Source organism: Anolis carolinensis, chromosome 5 (genome assembly GCF_035594765.1).
Source record: "Anolis carolinensis isolate JA03-04 chromosome 5, rAnoCar3.1.pri, whole genome shotgun sequence".
NCBI lineage: Eukaryota > Metazoa > Chordata > Lepidosauria > Squamata > Dactyloidae > Anolis > Anolis carolinensis.
In genome coordinates this window covers 178,166,759-178,191,961 of record NC_085845.1, presented here as the reverse complement: position 1 = coordinate 178,191,961, position 25,203 = coordinate 178,166,759, and the positions used below count along the sequence as shown (strand labels likewise).

General features: G+C 37.1%; 1 protein-coding gene across 2 annotated transcripts in view; it reads left to right on the top strand.

Annotated features, from left to right (window-relative positions):
• Positions 1-2,153: 2,153 nt before the first annotated feature.
• cry1 (cryptochrome circadian regulator 1) overlaps positions 2,154-25,203 on the top strand; it is a 38,553-nt gene continuing 15,503 nt past the window's right edge. The window contains exons 1-3 of one of the 2 annotated variants that reach the window (XM_003220922.4): positions 2,154-2,772; positions 22,160-22,268; positions 23,818-23,960. In XM_003220922.4, the coding sequence (XP_003220970.1) occupies positions 2,615-2,772; positions 22,160-22,268; positions 23,818-23,960 (410 nt within the window). In that variant the 5' untranslated portion in view covers positions 2,154-2,614. The remainder of the gene's footprint in view (positions 2,773-22,159; positions 22,269-23,817; positions 23,961-25,203) is intronic. The other variant, XM_008110601.3, reaches the window with a different exon arrangement.

Sequence of the window (25,203 nt, the reverse complement as noted above, 5' to 3'; positions counted from 1 at the left end):
GGGCGTGGCTTTAGCATACTCCGCCTTTCTCTGGAATCTTTATTTCCCCCTTACTGTTTCACATACTCCAAAATGTACATAATCGTTATTACAGTAGAGTCTCGCTTATCCGACATAAACGAGCCTGCAGAACGTTGGATAAGCGAAAATGTTGGATAATGAGGAATTAAGGAAAAGCATATTAAACATCAAATTACGTTATGATTTTACAAATTAAGTACCAAAACATTAATGTTTTACAACAAATGGACAGAAAAAGCAGTTCAATACACAGTAACGTAGTAATTACTGTGTCTACGAATTTAGCACCAAAATATAGCAAATGTATTGAAAACATTGACTACAAAAAGATTAAATACTAAGAGGCAGACTGTTGGATAATACAGAAGGTTGGCTAAGCGAAAGTTGGATAAGCGAGACGCTACTGTATTACCCTTGGTGGAAACAAACAATATTTTTTTGTTGTTTTAAAGTTACGATTCTTTATTCTTACACGAGGCCCTGGATTATTTATTTATTCTGCTTTATCTCTCCATACAGAGACTCAAAGCGGCTCACAATCCAAAACATTACAACTTAAAATATATAAATATACAGTAATAAAACAGTACATCATTATATATTATCAGCAGAAGTTATAGTTAATACATTATAATTATTATATTACAATATTATTAGTATATATTATTACAGTAGAGTCTCACTTATCCAACACTCGGTTATCCAACGTTCTGGATTATCCAACACATTTTTGTAGTCAATGTTTTCAATATATTATGATATTTTGGTGCTAAATTCGTAAATACAGTAATTACTACATAGCATTACTGTGTATTGAACTACTTTTTCTGTCAAATTTGTTGTATAACATGATGTTTTGGTGCTTAATTTGTAAAATCATAACCTAATTTAATGTTTAATAGGCTATTCCTTAATCTCTCCTTATTATCCAACATATTCACTTATCCAACGTTCTGCCGGCCTGTTTACGTTGGATAAGTGAGACTCTACTGTATATTGTATTAGTATTATAGTGTTTTATATTATAATATTATTATCAATATTACATGTATGTTGTCGAAGGCGTTCATGGCTGGAATCACTGGGTTGCTGTGAGCTGTTCGGGCTGTATGGCCATGTTTCAGAAGCATTCTCTCCTGACATTTCACCCACATCTATGGCAGCCATCCTCAGAGGTTGTGAGGTCTCTTGGAAACTTGGCAAGTGGGTTTATATAGCTGTGGAATCTCCAGGTGGGAGAAAGAACTCTTGTCTATTGGAGGCAAATGTGAATGTTGTAATTAATCACATTGATTAGCATTTAATGGGGAGCCCCGCAGTGGCGCAGTGGATTAAACCCTTGTGCTGGCAGGACTGATGACTTGAAGGTTAGATTGCTGACCTAAAGGTTGCCGGTAAGCCTCCTACAAGGATGGTAAAAACATTAAAGCATCTGGGCGTCCCCTGGACAACGTCCTTGCAGATGGCCAATTCTCTCACACCAGAAGCGACTTGCAGTTTCTCAAGTGACTCCTCTCTCTCTCTCACACACACACACAAAGCATGTAATGGTCTCATCAGCTTTTAGGCCTGGCTTTTTCCTGCCTGGGGAAATCCTTTGTTGGGAGGTGTTATGACAATAGGAACGGCCTGGTTTACGCTGGTGGATTCTGTGATTTTATGGTTTTAAATATTTCTTAAGTGTTTAAATTGTATTTTAGAATTGTATTTGTAAATGGTCATTTTATTTAGTATTGTTACCGCATTAAATTTGTAAAATTTGTAAAACCGCCTTGAGTCCCCTTCGGGGTGGTGAAAGGCGGGGTAGAAATACCGTAAATAAACAAATAAATCTACAGACCCACTAAGAAAATCCAACAAATGGTTTTCCTTGATTTGATATGTAGATACAATATAGTATATCATTAACATAGCACAATATTAGTATTATATATGTCTATATTGTACTACTGTATACCATACTATCCTGCAATATTATTAGTAAGATGACATGTAATATATATATAATGACTGCATAACAAGGCCGTTCCATCCACGAGGCGGTAAAAACACATTTCAGAAACGTGAGGGGGCCTCGGTCACGTGGTGCGCGGGCGACCAATCAGGGTCGAGGAGGGGCGGAGCTTGGCGGCTTCCGTCGACGGGAAGAGTTGCAACGAGTCACAGGGCGGGCGGCGAGTAGAGCGGAGAAGGGCGGCGTCGCTTTATTTCCTTCGTTCTTCTGAGGGAAAGCAAGGGCATTGGAGGGGATTAATTATAAATACATAGTTGAAGAGGAGAAGAAGAAGAGGGAGGGGGGCAACTTTTTCAAACTGCAAACCGAAAAAGAAAGGAGGGCCTCTGAGGAAACGAAATACTCCAAAAGGGATGCGTTTCTCGCTGGCGGCCCTGGCCACCAACACCGTCGCCGCCGCTTCAACCGCCGCGGCCGCTGCTTCAACGGGGTCTTAAAGCGGAGCCTCGCCGCGTGCTTCTTCGCCCTCTTGTTTTCCCCTCAGCGGCGGCATGAGCTTCGCCTCGACTTGAACGAACCTCGCTCTCCAGGTTTCTCGCCGATTCGTTGCCGTCGCTTTCCCTCTTCTTCCTCTTCGTGATGGGGGTGAACGCGGTGCACTGGTTCCGCAAGGGGCTGCGCCTCCACGACAACCCGGCCCTGAGGGAGGTCATCCAAGGGGCCGACACCGTGCGCTGCGTCTACATCCTCGACCCCTGGTTCGCCGGTTCTTCCAACGTCGGCATCAACCGGTGGAGGTGAGTGATTGAGTGGGAGGGAGCCTTTCCCTCATCGTTCTGTTTTATGTAAGTAAACCCCTCGCTTATAAATCCCCCATTTGTTTCCGAGGACTCGCGGGGAGTGTGCGCATGCGCCGTGGCGCCTGGTTATACAACTCTGATGCAGGTGCTATGTAACACTCGGAAGTCGCCTACTGCTTGCGCTCGAAATAGTTTTGGTGTCGTTTTTAGGTCGGTGTGGGTAGTGCGAAACGGACAAGCAGCCAGTTGGATCCGTGTGGAAAAATATTCTCCATAACGGTGCTGAATAAGCATTCTGTGTCTGACAAAACGTTGCATGCTGGTACATCTAAGACAGTGGATCTCAACCTGTGGGTCCCCAGATGTTTAGGCCTTCAAATCCCAGAAATCCTAATAGCTGATGTTTTGGCCTTCAACTCCCAGAAATCCTAACAGCTGATAAACTGGCAGGGATTTCTGGAAGTTGTAGGCCAAAACATGTGGGGACCCACAGGTTGAAAATTACTGGCTTAAGACATTTAAGAGGATGTCTGTTTTTTGTTTTGTTTTTTGTTTTTTTGTGTGGAACACAGGCAGAGAGTGCTCCCTAAAGCAGTGGTTCTCAACCTGGGGTCCCCAGATGTTTTTGTCCTACAACTCCCAGAAATTCCAGCCAGTTTACCAGCTGTTAGGATTTATGGGAGCTGAAGGCCAAAACATCTGGGCATCCCAGGTTGAGAACCACTGCCATGAAGAACATGGGTGACAAGTTGGCAGCAGGATACTCATGTAAGTGTTCAGGGAATCAGTATAGAGCAGGCATGGACAAACTTTGGCCCTCTGGGTGTTTTGGACTTCAACTCCCACAATTCCTAACATCATACTGGCTGTTAGGAATTGTGGGAGTTGAATCCAAAACACCCAGAGGGCCAAAGTCTTTTTGTCACTACTTGGATGTACCTTCAGGTCTAACCTCATCACTGCTTCATATAACGCTGATACAGGTACTTTGTAACACTCAGAAGTAGCCTGCTGTTTGTCCTCAAAATTGTTTTGGTGTCATTTTTTAAGTCGGTGTGGGCAGTGCAAAATAGATAAGTTAGATCCATTTCCTCCATAATGATGCTGAATAAGCATTCTGCGTTAGACAAAAGGTTGCATGCTTTTAATAATTCGTGTCCAAAGCATTGCATTAATGAATAAGTTTAAAACTGATAAAATAAAGAGATCACAAGCTGCTAAATAGTTTTAGACCGAAAATGGGCAACAGTGACTGCATTGTCTGTAGCTTTAAAACAGTGGTTTTCCAACCTTTTTTTAACCAGGGACCACTTGATCAGGGACTACTTTGGCCAGGAACCACTCTCCAACATTAGTAACAAAAAGGTTACGAATCCGTTTTTGATCAACTTTAGATTCGGTTTGGTTATTTTATTTCAGAAAATTGCATTGGATAGACCACATCAGCTCTAGTTTCTGATACAGAACATATCCCATCCAGTAGTCATCATCTGCTCACCTACAGAAAACCATATTTAATAATCTAGAGCTGATGTGGTCTATCCAACACAATTTTCTGAATAGGCATCCCAAATAATGCCAGGAACAGGCCTAAAAATGAACACACCAAGGTGCCCCCGTTAAAGTCATGTCAAACTGCAGTAATTCTACAATGCAGATATACCCATTGCAGATACACCGTGAGTGCAGCTGTGCAAGCAGTATTAGCCAAAAGGGTCCCTGATACTCTGCACATTTGTTAAGATGATAGGAAGGATTCAAGGATGAGGTCTTATTTTCACTCATTACCCCTTGCTGTGCCATAGACACTGAGTCATCACTTGGTTATATATACGGTCATGCTGCTGACCTATTTCCTTTTTCTTGCTATGACTTGTTCTTAATGGTTCTCATTCCAGCCTCTTCCTGATGCTGGCAGCATAGAGGCAATTGCATACATAGTCCTCTCCTGTTGCTGTACCAAATACCTTCATTTGAGTATTTCGCAATCAGAACCAAATTTATTTTTCCAGTCACAGAATATGTCAGTGAAAGAGACTTGTCAGAAGCTGCTGAGTTCGAATAAAGTTTTGAAACTGCCTGCCTATAACTAGATGTGTTTATTATCAAACAAATGCTGTACACTTGCACTGTATGACTGATTTATATTTCTGAGTTCAGGCTCATAGATTATTATAACCTAGTGAGCATTGAAAACTGGTATCACCTAGCAGGAAAATTTGGAGAAGGCTTTACAGTCTTTCTGTACAGAAAAACCTCACTTGTTATTCCGTCTTCTTCCATCCCTTGCAAATTCCTGCAAGGGTCTCTTTTAGTTAGTACATACATCATTGAGCTAGATAGATGAGTGGCATAATCATTCTCATGAATGATTGGTTGCAAATTCCTAGTCATGATAGCTAGAAAATATTTCTGCTAGATAGCTTTGTTGTTTGAATTTCAACTTATAATGATATCATTAATTTGAAGCCTCCTTTCAATACATCAAAACTTACGTTACAAGTTATGTTGAGTTATATAGATAAAACTGTTAAGTTACAAGTTATATAGATAAAACAGTAAAATAATTATGTAATAGCATGAGGTTATGGGCATAATAAAATACAGGAAATGATCTTTTAAAATTATACTATGCTGGATCTGGTGTAGTGAGATGTGTGGAAAATGCATGTTAGAACTCTTGATTAAGTTTTGTCTATAGTTGCCCTACTGACACGCCATACATAATTGCGAGTCAGGCTTGTCACGTGGTATCACTGACCTCCTTTCTCTTGTCCCCTTTCCTTGAATACTTGTTACAGTGTTCATAATATAAACACTTTAAACTTGACTCAGGCTTATCACTGTCTAATTTTGTTTTTGAATGCACTTTCTTAACTAGCTAATGTATCAAAAAAGGAGAGAATTGGAACAGAAGGACTAGCAGAGACTGCCTACTTTCAGTATGCAAAACACTCTGATCTAAGGCTCTGTGTATCTTGTTATAAGTGTCTAGCTGTCATTTTTGAAGTTGTTAAAATGAAATTATATTGGTTTGCTTTAATATAAAGAGAGAGAATATTCCTCTGCACTGTTTAAAGTGTGGCTACACCGCTGACATATGTCTCTTCTTGACATTACATTGGGATTCTCAATCCTTTTGGGGGTCATTGGCAGTCTTAAATATTTGAGCACCTGTTATGGGCAGTTTGGGCACTACCAAAGAAGACAAATGTGCAGATCTGACTAGTTGGGAAAATGCATAATTTGTCCCAGAAAACGAGTGCATGGCATAGATCTTGTCTAAGCCATAATTACCAACCCAGATATCTAAAACTGTCAAGACTCCCAAATTTTCAGAAAGAAAATTGGTGATATTCAGAGATCCACTCACTCCTTCCAAAACATCATAGCAACACATATGTTCACACTTTCCATCAGAACATTCAAACGAAAAAACCATATACAAAATTAAAATCTGACAGTAACCCCTAAGAAGTTGCTACCTGCCCCCGCCCCACAATCTACACATTTGTTAGAAAATTGTGGGTTTATGTTGCTATCTTATTTCTTGTTCTTTAATTAGAGACCATATCTAAGTGTACTGGAAAGCAACGCACTGGTTCTCTAATCTTTTTATTTCATTTTCTAATGATATACACAGACCAGGTGGTGCAGATCTCAAAGGCAATGTAGCAAAATGAATATCTATGTGCTAGGAAACCGAGTCCTCGGAATATCCCCTCTCGCCTGCACTGGGAGAGGAGCGGTTTTGGTAAGGCTCCAAAGAAAGTGCATGCAGGTGTCAGATTGAGGGCCACAGATATAAAACCCATATTTGGATCTTTTGGTAGCTTTGTTGCAATAAAATGACACTAATTTTGGGTCCTGGGATGTTTTTGCATATTTAATGTGTGTCATCTTAAATACTGTTTGAGATTGGATTATTAATGTTTATAATCTGCTACCTTGGCAACCACCTCTCCACAAAAGTCAACATTGAAGCCGAAATACAACACTGTCTAAGCTCTGCAAGTGCAGCATTTTTTCAAATGAAGCAGAGTGTTTGAGGCTTGGGACATTCATAGGGATACCAAGATGCTTGTTTATAAAGCTGTTGTCCTCCCAACCCTGTTCTATGCCTGCGAAACATGAACCATTTACAAACGTCACTCGTCAACATTGCCTTTGAAAAATCCTGCAAAACCGTTGGGAAGACAGATGGACAAATGTCAGCATTCTGGAAGAAGCAAAGACCATCAGCATTGAAGTGATGATCCTCCACCATCAACTTCCCTGGACTGGCCACACTGTCCAAATGCCCAATCACAATTGCTCAAAGCAATTTTTTACTCTCTACTCTCAAATCAAGAATGGATAATGGAATGTTGATGGACAGCAAAAGAGATTTAAAGGTGAGCTTAAAGCTAACCTTAAAATATGTGGCATAAACACCAAGAACTGGGAAAGCCCTGGCGCTCAAACGTTCTAACTGAAGATCAGGTAATAGCAACAGTGCTGTGGATTTCAAAGAGGCACGAATGGAGGGCAAAAGGGAGAAACATGTCAAGAGGAAGGCGCGTCAAGGCAACCCTTGTTGGGATCGCCTTCCATCTGGAAATATATGTCCTCACCACGAAAGAACATGCAGAACCACAATAGGTTTCTATAGTCACTTACAGGCCCACTACTAAGACTCTACACTTGGAAGGCAGTCATACTTGGGAATTCATGATAACCTGTGGCGATGATTGATGTTTATGATCTTACTAATGTTTTATAAGCTTTTATATGCGTCTGTCCTTGTACTATATCTTTAAATTGTCAGAGCTTTAGGTGAGCCTCTCTTTGAAGCTGCAGTTCCAATTCAGTACGTCAGTCCTTAAAAATATGTTTCTTCATACAACCAAAATAAGTTTACCAACCAGAAATCCCACAACATGTGAGTGCATTTGTTTAAAAGCATACCATTGTAGTAAATGACTGTTAAAACTATTCCCATTAATTAGCTATCCTAGATGTTGGACTTCCGATGATACTATTTCCAATTTGAAATAGGGAAGCCCATTGTGGTGTCATTGGATAGAATATTAGAATAACATTTTGACATGAGCTTAAATTGTATCTCACCCAGGCATGATTTTAACGATTTGCCCAAAGGTACCACGAATCTCATGACCACCATTCATTGTCAATAACATGGCTATGTGTTCCGAATATTGTGAAAATGAATTTTGACAGTTCTAGTACACATTTTAGTCCTTCTTAAATGCAGTATCTAATAACTGCTTTTTTGCAGGAAGACAGGTAGGGTCATAGATGCCTGCTTCCCTACTTCCTCCCCCCCCCCCCCCCCACATAGCCCCTCCATCTCCCCAAAATGCTACAAATATTTGGTGGTAGATTGGAGTGGATTTTAGAGGAGAGAATATCTGAAATCAGGTGGTAATATATATTCTATGAATATGGAAGAAGGGGTGAGGAAGTGTGATTTTTGTTGTGCTTCTGTTGCACAAACTTAAATTTAGACACTACTCAAGGTGCTGTCTTGATCTTCTGCTTGCTACTCTGAAAAGCCCCCTCCAGATGGTAAAGCAATGGGTTATACCCTTGTTTTGGCAAGACTGATGACTTGAAAGTTGGGCTGCTGACTGAAGATTGCCGGTTTGAATCCAACCTGGGGAGAGCGTGGATGAGATCCTTCTGTCAGCTCCACATAGGGACATGAGAGAAGCCTCCCACAAGGATGGTAAAAACATCAAAACATCCTGGCATCCCCTGTGCAACGTCCTTTCAAACAGCCAATTCTCTCACACCAGAAGCGACTTGCAGTTTTTCAGGTTGCTCCTGATATGAAAAAAAGTAATAGATTGTAATAGAAACCTGCTAATATACAGTACAATCAATCAGAATTTGATTCATGTATCAAGACTGTTAGAGGGTGAAGACAGCATTCAGTGAGAACTCCTTTGTAGAAAAAATGTATTATTAGAGACATTCTGCCACAAACACATGCAAAATGAAGAAAGATCATGAAGTGCAGAAAGACATCAGAGGCATTCAAAGAAGAAAAAAATAGAAGTAGATTACCATAATTTGTTTCTTTCTCAGAGAGTGAATTAATTCATATTCAAGTTATAAAACCCAATCAATCCTGAGGTTCTTCCTAAGCAGCATTCAAGCCATGTTGGAAAATATGAATCTTTTGGGAGTAGTGGAGAGCACTGACCACAGTATTAAAAAAAATGGTTCATATGTAACTACAAAACTATGTAGAAAGCCACTAAAGCCATGGTTGGAGTTCAAAAAATAAACTTAAACAAAAAAGAATAAAGGAAAAAATAGTTGAAAGGGTAAATTGAGAAATCAGGTTTCTCCAAAAATGCTTAGAGATTATTTAAAAACCATAGTACTAGTTGACATGATTAATAAGCAATCAAGGGATCTAAAATCCAAGATTCATTCAGAAAAAGGAAGGGTTTTTTGTGTATAAATTTTTATTGTGGTATAAAAAAAAACAGCAACGACATACGATTTTCAAAATTCAACATTCAAAGTGAAATTATTATTTCCCCTGTCCTCTCCATTCTCACCCGTGAATTTCCACCCATGACTTCTGATACCACACCAAATGGAACTAGTATCTAACAAAAATCTGTCCTCATCATTACACTAACATCATTACTGTTCAGCTATTTCAAAATCTATTTTTGTCTTTTAAAAATACCCAAAGGCCAGCCTCCATTTTCTAGCAAATTCATCTTTGTTTCCTCCTCTTAGGTCATTGGAGATCTTTGCCATTTGGATATACTCTACAACTATTTTTCTCCAATCCTTAATAAGAAGTTCGTTTTCCCCTTCCAAGATTTTGCTGTAATGAATCTCGCTACCACATAACTATATTGACATATTTCTATATCGTCTTTGCCAAATCTCTCCTGCAACAAACCCAGTAAGCACATTTCTGGGTTTTTCTTAATTTTACTAGTAATCATTTGATTGGTTTCTTTGGTCACCTTTTCCTAAAACTTTTTACCGACATTCAGGGCCACCAAACATGGAAGAAGGTACATTTTTGCATTTTGCATCTCCAACATTCCCCCTCGTTTATTTATTTATTTATTTACAGTATTTATATTCCGCCCATCTCACCCCGAAGGGAACTCAGGGCGGATCACATTATACACATACAGGGCAAACATTCAATGCCCATAAACACTTTGTCTGTCTGTTGTCTCTGTCTCGATGTGTTTATGGGCATTGAATGTTTGCCCTATATGTACATAATGTGATCCGCCCTGAGTCCCCTTTGGGGTGAGAAGGGCGGAATATAAATACTGTAAATAAAATAAATAAATATGGTTGGTAATCAAATTCATAGGCCTAAGTAGAGACAAAAATATAAGTAAAACATTTTGTTAGGTCATTCTTCACTTATATAATTTATACGTAGAAACTGTAAGGTAATTAATGACAAAATGCTACTGAGTTAGAGCAGATATTTGTGAGAGGACAGTTTGCTACTTTCCTCAGGGAGGGAGCCTGAATGTTCTTGATCTCAGTGGTCACAAGGAGCAGGGGATATGTTCAGCTCAATTGCCTATTTAAGACCGCTTTCTGTCCCTGTTCTCCCTCTTTGAATTGAATTCCTGAATGTATACCTGTAGAAGTTATTTGTTCTGGATCTGGAAACAGACTGTAAGGCAGTTCTTGACAGAAAGCATTGTGAAATGTGATGCTATCTTTTAGTTACTATTAAGGAATCACTGAACTACCCTGTTTCCCCTAAAATAAGACATCCCCAGAAAATAAGACCTGGTAGAGATTTTACTGAATTGCTAAATATAAGGCCTCTCCCGAAAGTAAGACCTAGCAAAGTTTTTGTTTGGAAGCATGCCCAATGAACAGAACACCAGAGCATGCAGGATTGGTAAATGTACGTACCATAGAGTGCTGTACATGGAAATATTGGTAGTAACAAGAAATTCTTGATAGGATTCACAGTTTGTCTGGTTATACTGGTTGTACAGTACATAATAAATGTTCATTTTTTTGTTCAACAATAAATGTGAATTCTTTGTCATGGAAAAATAAGACATCCCCTGAAAATAAGACCTAGTGCATCTTTGTGAGCAAAAATTAATATAAAACACTGTCTTATTTTCGGGGAAACACGGTAATTAGAACCAGTTGAAGTTTATGAAGGCACCTCCACACACAAAGCATTGGAACAAACCAAATGTGCGGTTACAAAATAGTGAACACCTGTAACTTGACCAAAGAGCACTAGACTGCCAGATAGGGTTAATTAGTATGTGGTGATAGCTTATTATTCAATGAGCAGGTCTAATTAGGTCATTTGTATTTCATTCTTCTGTGTCAAAATCTAACTCTTGAAGGTTTACAAACATAAATTACAGCAAGCAAAACAAAATTAACAAAAAACAGTTAAAAACAGTATCAAGAAACTATCTTTAATAGCAGGTTGCTTAACCAAAATGCTAAATATTCAGTATTTGGAATAAAACTGACAATCCATTTAAAAGAAGTAAAATATATCTCCTGTTTAATCTAGGAGGGAAGTTGTTTCAAAGTTTAAGCATTACAATGGGAAATCATTGTTTTCCTATCTTCTAGCCGTGCTTCTATTGTTGAAGCATAGATGAGAGCTTCAGGATTCGATTCTGTTTATTAAGAAATCCCTCGACAATCCAGTGTAATTTAAGGGACTACTATTTTTCCCGATCATTTCATTTAAAACACCTGAGGGAAAAATAGCCAGGGATGAAGATTCAGTTCCTAAAGTAGGTATGGAGGTTTGGAATCAAATGCAACTATATTACTATCTTCTGCTACTACCCTTTCATAAAACTGATACCAACATTTTGATTTTTCCCCTCCTAATAGTTTCTCAGACATGATTAAAATCTTGGCGTTATTCATTCTAGTTAGTTTATATCCTGCTTTTCTCCTATAGACCCAAAGCAATTCACATCCTACATTAAAACAATACAGCTAGATACATTCTGAGATATAATTAAAAATAGTAAGTCTCTTTAAATGCAAACGTCTTTGTGTGCTGTTAGAAAAGGGGCCACCTGGCTTCCCTTGGTAGAGATTTCCATAATTTAGCAACAGCCACTGCTGCAATTATCTCGCAGGTCTTCACTAGGCATATCTGTGACCATGGTGGAACTGAGAGAAATTCTTCCCCTGAAGTTCTTAAAACTCAGGTAGGCTTATATAGAGAGGTACAGTATTTCAGATAGCCTGGACTTAAACTTGTTGGAGTTTTTTAGATCATAACCATAACTTTTAATTTTGCCAAGAAATTGATCTTTTTTTGCCCGTTTCTGATCTATCCACGTAGAATCATACAGTATGAAGAGACCAAAAGGGCATTATTGCGGCATTGTTTTTGTTTAATTTTGTTTGTGATTGTTTACGTTTGATGTACTGTATTGGCTTTTTTATTTTTGTTGTATATATTCTGTTGATTTTGTTGTGAGGTGCCCCAAGTCCTTGTGGAGAGGGGTGGGATATAAATAAAGCATAATAATAATAATCCACTGCCATGCAGGAACACACAATCAGCATCCTTGACAGATGGCCACACAATTCTGATCATTTGAGAAATTTTCTCAGCTTAAAGGTTGGAGCAAGAAAGGAATATTTTAGGTATGGATCTGCTTGCGTTCAAAAGGGTAAGCCACCACAAGTGATTCACTTCAAACATAACTGCATATCACCAGAATTAAGCTTCACGAAAGCCAAGAACAAGCTTTTATATAAAATGCATTTATATCAAGGGCATCTGGAGCTCTTTAAGAAAATACAAAGTATCCTGCACGGCTTCCTCTGACCTTCAACCTTCTAAAAGTTGTGGGTGTCTGATTGACAATCTGGGTGGGAGAGCAGCAAGCTAAATGTAGTATGAGAAACAAATTTGAACTGTAACATGTTGGACCTGTATTGGGAAAGGCTCATGACAGCATTGTCTGGCACATGTTTCTGTCTAGCTGCATAAGAATCTGATTACAACACTACATTAATGGCACCTTAATACTTCATATAAAGGTAAATAAAATAAAAATCCAAACTTCTGTTTGGATACTAGTTAGAACCTTTTGTTATAGTGTATAGAATAATGTTGAAAAAACCACTTCATCCCATGTTAAAAATGAATACTATAGTAGGCATTGAAAAATCACAAACAGTTGTGAGGGAATAGCCAAGAAAACTGGAGAGTTTTTTTTAAACCCTATTTTCTGTACAGAAAGACATTTGCTATGCAGGATTTTTTCCCCCTCAACACCCCCTCTCCGGTTTTTGTGCACAAATCCCCACATGTTTGTCTGCAGAATAATGGACAGCACTTCAGGATCTTTAAAGGGGGTGAATCTTGTAGAGGAATATTCATTTTCTTCTATAGTAGAGAGAAAACTACCATAATTATTCATCTTTGCATGTGAACAAGAACTACTGTATTTGGGGATTTCCTTCCCTTGTCCAGGATCATAAGGTGATCCTATAACTATCATTCAGTTCAAAGTTTACATATGCTCAGTGGAGATCAGTTGTAGAACCAAGGTCCTGCTTAGTACAGTCAGTGTCCAGCTTAGTGGGTTCATCTGACACGGAGACATGCGTATGTGACAGAACATTCTATGCAGTGCAGAACAGCGCTTTTCCAGGACATCAAAGCATCATTAATATTTGATGTATCATTTAAAGGTAAAGGTTTTCCCCTGACATTAAGTCTAGTCGTATCCGACTCTGGGAGTTGGTGCTCATCTCCATTTTTAAGCTGAAGAGCCAGCGTTGTCCGTAGACACCTCCAAGGTCATATGGCCGGCATGACTGCATGGAGCGCCATTATTATTTAGATATGCACAATTTGCACAGTAATGAATACAGTCACGATACACAAGGTCCACAGCACATAACATCACACACTTTTGTCCCTAAAAGTACTTTTACTGAAAATACTGGGAAAGTGATTGATCAATATCCAGGGTGACAGAAAGAGATTTAAATGTTTTTTTCAGCCTTCACTGATGCCACTTCTGTAGTAAAACAATTTCTGGTAGTAAAGGTAGAGAAACACCAGCCTTAGCAGATGTTGTTGTGGGGTTGTTCATACTTTGACCTCCTTTCACATTCTCTAATTCTCTGTTGGTTAAGAAAGAAGATGTAAAGGTCTTCTTATGAGTACAAGTATGTCCAAATTCTTACTGATTTCTACCTTCTTCCCAGTCAACACCAGGAGGGTCTCAAGGATCAAAAATACGCATGATTTATTTAGCTTAATTTGTATGTTAGCACATAATGGGTGAGGTTTTAAGCTATTATGAATTAGATTTCTTTCTGTGTATTTGTATTGCATTAGGGTGTGATTTTACACCACAACATTTTAGCCAACATTTAGGATAATTTTAAGTAATAATATTTTATTAATTAAAATGGAAATTGATGTATTTTAAAAATATATTAATTTACCCACCCAGGGTTCTGTAATAGATAAGGTTTGTTGCTTGTCACTCGTTGTATCATGAATTATTCCTCAAATGCCCATGATACTTGTTGAGCCATATTCTATGCCAAAATTAAAATGTATGTGTTGTCTAAGAAAGTATAGCTTTTTCCTGTGGCCAAAATAGACTAGAAAAGCAGCATACAATATTTTTGAAATGTATATATCAGTTTAAGGAAGACTTTTCAAATGCTATTCAAATGCAGAATAAATGGGGATACATCACTCTTCATCCAAGTGATTGTCTGACCTACTGCTTGGATGGTACCTGACTTAAATGAACCGTTCATGAGTAGAAAAGTATATGTTTAAGATGAGATGTAATTATTGAAAAATTAGCCTTTTAAATCTAAAGTCTTAGAATAAGCACAGAATACAAGCTCCCCCCCCCCCCCCACACACAATTTTTATGATAAAGATGAATTCTTTGTATATGTTAATTTTGAATTTGGAGATGAAATCAGGAACAGCCAAGCATAAGACCGCTTCGAAGCAAAATTCTACAACTGAAATGTTAGAAAATTTTACTCCATTGTCTGATGGCACTTCGATTTATTATGTCATAAAAGGAAGAATGTGTGCCTTAGTCTACAGTCAGAATTCTTTTCACAAATATCATTACATTTCCCAGATTTAAACAATAAATATTTATCTTTTTAAATTGTTCTCGATCACATGTGCATGGGAGACTGCTGAAACACTAGGTTGAAATATTGTCTTATTCTTTGTCCTGCTATCATGAACATAATTTTAATGCTGATTTTTGAAAAAAAATGTATATGTCACTGATCCCTCCCCCCAATTTCCCTCAAAGGTCTGACTTTTGGGACTGATAAAGCACAATGATCTTATCAGAATGCTGCAGTGATGGACTTGAAATTCTAGTTATGAAACTGTGTCGTAGTATGATCTTTAAAGTAGGTCATTGGACTACTCCCTGTCACAAACAGTCTGCTGGTTGCTACAGCAACGACCTATTTAAGAAACTATTTCTGTTGATTCATATTGAAATTGTCCTTTGGAAATCATATAAGGAAACTGGTTAAGGTTGTACACAGACAAAAATAATTATGAAGGTTTGGTAAATTGGATGACTTCTCATATTCTCACTTCCCCCAGAAAAAATGAGGGTCTTGAAGATTAAATTGTGTGTGATTTCTCATCTGAGTTTTCATCCCTTTTGTATGAAAATGATTATTAATCATTTTTCTTGCTTCAGCATGCTGTATTAGTGGTTTGCTTGAACAATAAAAATTAGATTGTTTCTAATTTGAACGATAATAAACAGATCATGCCTATTTTCTGATGATAGCATATGTTGTTATAAACCAAGATAAAGATGTAGTTACTCATAAACGCAATAATTTTTAAGGTTACAAATTTCCTAGTGATGGGCTAAAATTCAGGGTGGACACTTGCATCAGTTTCCCACTTTTTATTTTTTTAAAGCTGCTTTACACCATACTGCTCTTGCAGATTGTTCAACATGTGTCTGTATCATGACTTTGTGCACAAAGTACTCTATATTAAATTAAAGTATAACATTTTGTCATCTGATAATATGCAAAGTAGTTAGTACTGAGGATAGAGTTTTTTTCCACTGAATCCTGGCTTTTTAGAGAAAGTGAGAACTGTAGCTTTACTATGACTGACAGAAGTAGCTGAAGCTGAGGAATGGTGATTTACTCAGCCATCACATGCTTTTCATAGACTTTAATCAGGACTTCACACAACTAACACTATTTATCTGTCACTGCATATACACACTCCATTCTCTATGTAAACAAAACATATATGTGTTAACAAATTTGTTACGTAACAGAAGAAGAAGACTTATTATTGTATCTTACCTTTCCGTGTAGTTGAGTGGGGTTCTCCAGAAGCATTGTAATTGCTGGTTTTCTTTGTAAATATTGAATGAATGGACAAAGCAGCAAGGTTGAAAATGTGTAGAATCTAGATTGAAAGAGGATAGCAATGCTTGAACAGCTATTGCCGTCTTTGGTTTGTTTCTGAAATTGTAGTAATTTCAGTTTTGTCACATGACATGATTGTTCAGAAATTGTAACTCTTGGCTCAAACTAGAGGTTTAATTATGTAAACTGTTTGTAATGAAGCCTGCATAGCAAAATAATACTAGCAGACTGCCGAAATTAGCATCCTTTGCCATGGGTTAGACAAGACACATCATTATGTTTCATTTTAATTCTTAAGTGTTTAGAACAATTTTGTATTAAGAGTTTAGAACAATTTTCTGTATTTGAATATAACTGGAAATTGCAATTTGCTCAATATCAAAGACAAGTTTTCCACACATTAGTTGCAAAGAGTGGGATGCTCATTTTCTGTAGATGATCATTTATTGTTCCACTGAATCAGACTTCATGTACAACGAGTTGTACGTAATGGCTATCAGGTCATAACTACTTTATTATCACCATGAGAAATATGCAACTACATACATGGGTAAAGTAATTATTTGTCTACAACATGGTATTATTTAAAATAGTCTCTATCAATGTTGATAAAGTTTCATCACCTTTGAACACATTCATGAAATCCTCTTTGGAAAAATTCTTTTGGGCACACTTTACTCTGGTCTTTCACTTCACCTACATCATTGAAGTGCAATCCCAGAAGGCTTTCTTTCATTTGACTACACAAGTGAAAAACTGAGGATTCCAGATTGAAGTTGTACAGTGGATGTGGCACCACCGACCATCCCATTTGTTCAAGAGGCAAGGAAATGTGGAGTCATGCATTAACATGGTGTAACTGCCATTCAGCTCTTTCTATGGTCTTTTCTTAAAAATGGCTTTTTAATGTTTCTGGAGTGATGTGATGTAGCGGTTACTGTTCATTGTTGTCCCATACTCGAGGAAATCAAGCAAAATCACCTCATACCCTTATCATCCCAGATATATTCACCATAATCTTCTGTGTTAAATGCTTTTAAATTTCTTTGGCCTAGTGAAGGTGAAATGCTAACAGTCCATGGACTGATTCTTGTCTCTGGGTCATAAAATATGCCCAGGCCTCATAATCAGTGCAAGCATTCCTGAAAAAGGTGTCCTCATGAACTTCAAATCCGTGCTGTCTTTTCTCTTTCAAATTATCAGTTGATTAACGAGGAACCCACTTCGCACATACTTTTCTGTGACCAGAGTGAATACTGGCAATCCCCGAGTTACAAACAACTCATAGTTAAGAAGTGGGGTGTGAGAGAAATTCATCTATAGGAAGGGAAATTCAATCCTAAAAGAATTAGCATGGGGAAAAGGTATCTCCACTGAAGCTTTATCACCAATTTTTGTTTCCATAGAAAGCCATATTTTTCAAAATCCAATTATCACAGGGGTAGAAAGTGAGGTGAAACCTTCTTAACAGGAGTACAGACGACAAGACAAAAACCAAGCCTCCTCCTCTATGCTATCCAACTGTTGATGGCCTTCACTACATTGTTGGTCTTCAACACAGGTTGTGCCTTGTTTAAACCTTGTTATCCATCTTTGCACATTACTTTCATCAATTCTTGCTCAACATTCATGTTTCTGAGCCTTCTCAGGATGTCCTCAACAGTACATCCTTCTTTGATCAAGAACTCAATGACTGCTCCTTGTTTCTACTTCATATCTTCATATCAATGCAACAGTCATAAATGCAGAAGTTGTCGGTCATGCAGCAAGAATTACTATATCTGGTGGTGTAAAAGTGTGATGACTCATGGGCCATGTAGTCCCGTTCCTAGTACTGTTGTAACAGATGAAGAGGAAAACTTGGGTTTCCCACCGTTTCAGCCAGAATTGGAGCCCTTGCACCTGCAGGATGTTTGCCCTCCAGAAGTCAGCCAAACAAGCCTTGGGCAGAAATCTCCCCCTTTTTCTCGCCGCCTTTATTATAATCAAGATAGAAGCTCTCGGGAGGCGACTCGCAGGAGTGCCAGGATCGCTGCCAGACAATTAGATGATTAAGGCTGCTTCCCTTGGGAAAGTTTAAGGAGTCCTGCATCTGGACACTGAATAGGTTTCGTTTCTTGTTCCCCAGAGAAGGTGTTCTCTGGCGGGAAAACAAGATCCTATATAGGCCTTTGGCCACTAGGATTCCTTGCGGAGTCAATTCGTCAACTTCGGGAGTAGATTGTGTGTGGACTACGCTACTCCAGTTTCCAGGACCTTGCTCTCGTCCCAGCCCTGCCTTGTTCCCCGGACCTCGCCACGGATTCGCCATGGACCCTGTTCTTGTTCCTCGTTTCTTGTTGCCTTGAATCAAGCTTTATTTGCCAAGAATCCAGTTGGCTCTCCAGCCTTGCATCAAGTTCCATGGACTAAAGGACCTTGTTATTTCCCCTCACTTTGCTTGGCAAAGTGTGTGTTTCGGTTATTGGATTACAACTTTGGACTTTAATATCTCATATTGGACATTGTTTTCCTGGACTATATTTGACCTTTCCTGAAAGGTCTACTTCTGAACTATATTCTACACTTGTTTTTATTGACTTTATATATTCCTTTAATAAAGATATTAGATAGATTTTGGCCTCTGTGTATGGTTATTGGTGCTCTGCAGCCTGGGTCCTGACAAAAAGCATCACATCTGGATCAATAGTTTCAGAGAATATGGCACATGGGCACTACTTTCAGTACAATTCTCATAATTGTAAAATGTAGCCAGCCAAGTGTCATTACTATAAAATTATCCTTTGCCTATCTTGCATCTCCTTTGTTGCATTAAGGTAAATGAAGCTGTCTATGCTTAGAATAAATGGTATCTCATAAAAACCCGTAGTTTTATTCTGTATGTTATCAGAAGACTAGAACTAATGTAACAAAACACCTGAACCTACTTTGATGAAAAGCGTGTGTAGCTATTAGATGCTGTAAAATGAGCAAAACATTTAAATCCTGTCTGAGCTTAATCAGCTTAAGAGTTCCGCAAGTACATAGCGGTTTTGAGTAACAGGACTGATATTACCAAGATAATCCATATTCTCTGAATTTACTGAAATCTTTGGGTTCTTCTTACATCATTGATTTAGTATTAAAATCTTCTTTTTATTTTTAGTGTATATGGTAGTTAACAGTGAACGTCTTTCCTTTAAAAAGTTAAATACATAATTTGACAAATAGATGTTTATATTAAGATAACCTTTATTTTGAGTGGCTGAAGAAAATAAGGGTTGATTTACTTGATGTACAAGAACAACTTATCTTATGCAGGTGTTAGTAATTGCCTCTGGTTTAGGTAGCCTAAGATGTCAATTGTGCCAAATATTGTAGAATAGGAAAAAATAAAAAGAAAGACATGTAAAAACATCTGAATGTGAACTGCTTAGATCACTGGTTTGCAAGATGATTTATGGAGAAGCCTAAACGTCTTAAGTTTTCAAATAGTTTCAGAGAAAATCTATTGTTCTTTTCGGTGAGATCCTCAGGAAAAGTATTTTATGTGCAATCTGCGCTGTGAACAACAAGTACAAATGTATGAGAAGAATGTGTTTACAGAATGGTAGAAATGTTCTTCTGAATTTTGAATGGTATGTCCCTGTCATCTGATACCGCTAAGACTGCTGGAAGATGATGATGCATGCTGACATCCTAGTTATAACTATGGTTTTACTCCATTATTCATTTATGATTTTATAGCTCATCTTTTTATCTGAATAAGAAAGTTTTCAATGTGGCTGAAAAAAAAATCTGTTTTCGTTCATTTTAAAAGACTGTGGCAAAGGTATTAGATGTCCAATCCCTTGTTCTAAACTGTTGTTTAGCTAGAGGGGAAACTTCAGGTGATATTCTTAAAAAGTAGCCTTCAGAGATAATGTTCCTTTCTAAAATGTGTTACCTGGCAACCAGGACCAGGTAGCAGTAGATGTGCTTGTTCCCAGAGTTCAAGGACTGTTCAAGGCTCTTAGACAGTCTGCAACTTCCTGGCTTTTCCCAGCAGCTGTGTAAGATGGACTGTTCCTGATAAATAGAAAAATAGAGGATACAAAATTATTTGTAAACACTTGTTATTCATCAAACAGTTATAGTAATTTCTTCAGGTATGGCTTGGATTTTGTGTTGCTCCTCTGTTTATATAATAAATGGGAAGGTCTGCTAATTTCTCTTAACTGTCTGCATTACCCTGCAAGGCATGACACACCATAGGTACACAACTCCTAGAAACAAATGTTTGGGATCATAGAAGCCTGCAAATGAATGGGGATAGTAAAAGCATTTCATTCTGAGAATACAGATTCTGTTAGGTTCTTGGAAGGAAAATTTCAAACATGTATGCTGCTACTTATATCAGGGGTGTTCGACTTTAAATTGTGCATAACTAGATAGACTTATTGAAACAAACAGTGTTTCTGTAGGATTTTAACAAATTGCCAAATGTGGGTGATATTTGGTCAAACCTGGGGCAACAATTTTATTTCTGTTTGAAATGGTTTTTATAATCCTTCTAGATTTCTAGATTTTTGTGCTTGTCTGATACAAACCAGTATGTGTACTATTCTAATCTGTCTGGTATTAAAAGTACAGTAGGCTTGTACAGACTCCTTGCACTTGAGTGACACACACCTAGTAGGCTGGTGTAGCAAAGGAGATTAACCATTACCTCTACAAAAAGTTGAATCATGCAGAAACTTGTTTCTGAGTTGAGTTGTTGTGCATTTTCCGGGCTGTATGGCCATGTTAAAATGGTTTTAGGAAATATGATGATGTATATAGTCAGTTTTATCATATTTATTTACAGTATTGTTATAAGTGTCTTATTTTAAATTTCTATATAGAGTGTAATCAAGTCCTACCCTGTTTCCCCGAAAATAAGACATCCCCTGAAAATAAGACTTAGTAAAGGTTTTGCTGAATTGCTAAATATAAGGCCTCCACTGAAAGTAAGACCTAGCAAAGTTTTTGTTTGTCTTTGACATGTGCCAAACAGAACACCAGAACATACAGGATCAATAAATGTACGTACCATAGATTATTGTACATGGAAATAATGGTAGTAACAAGAAATTATTGATAGGATTCACAGTTTGGTTATGCTGGTTTGTGATGACAACTACTGTACAGTATATAATAAATGTTCATTTTTTTTTGTTAAACAATAAATGTGAATTCTTCATGGAAAAATAAGGCATGCCCTGAAAATAAGACCTAGCGCATCTTTGGGAGCAAAAACTAATATAAGACACTGTCTTATTTTCGGGAAAACAGGGTACCAAGCCTTGTTGTTTGGTTTGGCATTGTGATATGGCCTAAGGGCTAATCAATACAATTTATTATTATTATTAAAATAGCTTTAGATAAAATTATATTATTGAGAGTTTTGGTTGTTAATGTTTGGCATATGTATCAAATGACTTGAGTATCACTTTATGGAGAAGGGTGGGATATAAATCCAATGAAGACACCTTAGTGTGAAATCTGATTTAATATTAGACAAGATACCTTATTGATTACTGAAAAGATGTATTTTCAGGAGCTGACTTACATCTAGATATTAATGTCTTGTTTTGCTCACTTTAACTATCAGGACAATTTGTATTTAATGAGCTTCCTTTCAAAGAAGTTGAAATAGCTGCACTATGTTTTATTGTCCCAAGTTACATACTCTAGCGATGTGTTGACCTTAAATTCTAGACTTGCATCTGTGCTAGCATTATTGTTCAACCTTTGACAGTGGATGTGAGCATTAGTAATGATTGTGCTCAATGTATGAGCACTTAGGAAAAATGCAGTGAAAGTTCTGGAGTGTTCATTACATTTATTCATAAAATAAAATCTTCACTACCATCATACTTGTTATCATTGAACGTTTGTCACCAAATTGAACTTGAGGCAAGCTTTACAGTTAATCTTTTCCATCATTTTCCTATAGGTTTCTGCTTCAGTGTCTTGAAGATTTGGATGCAAACTTGCGGAAGTTAAATTCTCGATTATTTGTCATTCGAGGACAGCCTGCAGATGTGTTTCCTAGGCTCTTTAAGGTAATTTCTGATGTTTCCTTAATGGTTTCATTACAATATACTTCATTTTTGCCTCTCAGTGATATATCTTGTATGCAATGATCCCTCCATTATTTACTGGGGTGGGGAACAGATCATCTGTGAAAGTGGGAAAACCGCAAATAAAAAACTATGTTTTTTTATCCTGAGAAAATACATCTCTAGGATTTTTAGGCCTCTGTGGTTGATTTCCTGCGGAAGTAAATCATAGAATTATGGTGGAGGGCCTACAAATGCCTAGAGTAGCTTTTTCTCTAATATTCTCTAAGCCCTTCAGTGCAAATCTATGGTCAACTTCCGCTAGAAGTTGACCATAGAATCACATTGGGGAATCAAAGATTCCTAGAGCAAACATATTCACCCAATCTGTGAATAATAATATCCACAAAAGCAAAACCTGCACATGTGAAAGGATATTTATTATGGAAAGAACATGTTATACTGATATAAATGTGTTCCCATTTGATTTGGAGAACTTTGGAGCAGACATTGACTTCAAAGGTTTTTAGTTTGGGTAATGTATGTTCAATAATAGTATTGATGATTTGAAATGCATGCTAATAGATCATTTCCTCCAGATATGTGGTCTTCAATTTCTTCAACATTACAATAATTTGAAAAATATTATGCACACTACATTCCTTAACTTTGAGAATTACAAGAAAACTTTTCTAATCAAATAACTTCAATTTAACTTCTATATATTTTGTTTATTATATGCATTATATATTAAACCCACATACTAGGCTAAATCCAGCATAAATCCTGCTTATGATCAGTCACATCTAATTTAATTGATTTCAGTATGTCTCTAGCATGCTTACCATATATTTTGTTTATTCTTTTTCCTTTCCCCCTTCTTTTTGTTCTTTGCTTTGGATTCTGTCTATGAAGCTGTGAACTCTGATTCACAAAGACCTTTCAAGCCAAAGAATATGTAAAAGAATATGTTCAAAAAAGTATATTTTTAAAAGAAAAAAAAAACCCACTTTTTATCATGATCTCATTAACTTGTTCTCTGGTGAATAAAAATGCGTTATGAAATCCCGGCTGATAGGTTCCTGCATAGATATAATGAAAGGAAAAGTTGTAGAATTCTATTTTTATTCCATTTTCCTTAATACTTGTCAAATATATTTCCTGAATCCATGTATTTGTTCAGTTCCTCTTTTCTAGGAGCAACTTGAAAGGGAAAATCAGAGGTGTGGTTGCAAAATCCCTGAGGCCATAGTTTGATCAGACATTTATTTTGAAGGCATTTTTTGGTTCTTGTAAAGCTTTAGCTTCAACTCTTAAGAGAAAATGAGCTACTTATTTTATTAGATATTACACATACTTTGGCATTCATGAAGAGATTTATTGTGGGCAACTGACTCCAGTTGCAGAAATATAAAAGTCATGGAGCCCTCGCTTTGCTACTTAATACAGTTGATCACTTTTATAGATTAATTGTAAAGGTTTGTTATTCTTTTTCTCCATGACCCTGAGCAACTACCTTTTTAAAAAGTTGTATTCTTTCTCAAAACTACAGGAATGGAACATCACAAAACTTTCTATTGAATATGATTCTGAGCCATTTGGGAAAGAAAGAGATGCAGCAATTAAAAAGTTGGCTAGTGAAGCAGGAGTGGAGGTCATTGTACGAATTTCACACACTCTATATGAGCTAGACAAGTAAGTTGCTAGTTTTGTAAGGGAAAAGGAGAAAATGATGTGTTCACTGTTGGGCTTTATGTATTACACAAAAAATAGTAATGATGTGAACCAGAAAATATTCTACAAAGCAAAGTTTTCCATTCATATATTTTTCCATGAAAACTTTCCCATGTGTAAAACTGCATCGTTCCATAGAATAATTTAGTAGTTCAATGAATGGATCATATACCAGTCAGTTTTAACAATTCCATTTCTGATAGCTTTTTCTTTAAACAATTGAAGATAAATGTGTGTCAGAATAGGGAAATGACCAAAATAGAAATCAGATAAACTATATAATTGGAAACAGGACATGGAGAAGCTTTATTGCCTCTGCAAAAACAATATTCATCTAGATTGTGGCATAGATTATGAACTGCTAATACTAAACATTAGAGTAAAGCTAAAGAAATACACTAAAATACATTTTAGTGCCAAAATACTACCTGGACATCCCTATAGCATTTTAAAAACATACAATGAACAGATTTGCACTACTAAGTCTGATGGAAATGGAAGAAGACTGAAACTAGGGATATTGTCAGGGAAGAATTTAAAAAAGAAACTGTACCCAAAAAGAAAGAAAGGCTTGCTTTCTTTGTGACTAAAAGGGGAACACATAACATGATCAGGACAAAATAAAGAGTGGATGGAATTACTACACTGAAGAACTATATAATAGAAAAGAAATTATGACAGATGCCTTCAAGCAAAAGCTATTTGAAGATGAACTCAAAATTGTAGAATGCTAAGTGGAAAATGCTTTCAAAAGAGAAATAAGTAACAAGAACAGATAGCACATTAATCAAGCTATTTCAGGAAGTAGACACAGAATTCATTCAAATTCTAACAGAAATCTGCCTACAGTCCAATGTATAAGCTAGGTTCATATTTGCTCTAGGACCCACTCATTTGCCCTTTTTTAGTATCCAGAATATCGATGGGGATCTTTTCCATCACCACTTTTAAAATGAGTCCAATTTCTTCCTGACAGTTTTCTTTCCTATTCAACTTTAACAACTATACATACAAATCACATATACTATAGCCTGGGTAGTTCTGACTTGGATACTTGATGTTTTTACACCTGACCAGAACTGCAGTTGTTGTACCATTTATGCTTTATGTTTTCTGAGAAATTTGATTAAGATAATTATATTATAATGTGGATATCATCTCATATTACAGGTACAATTGCAATTTAAACATATATATTTAAAAC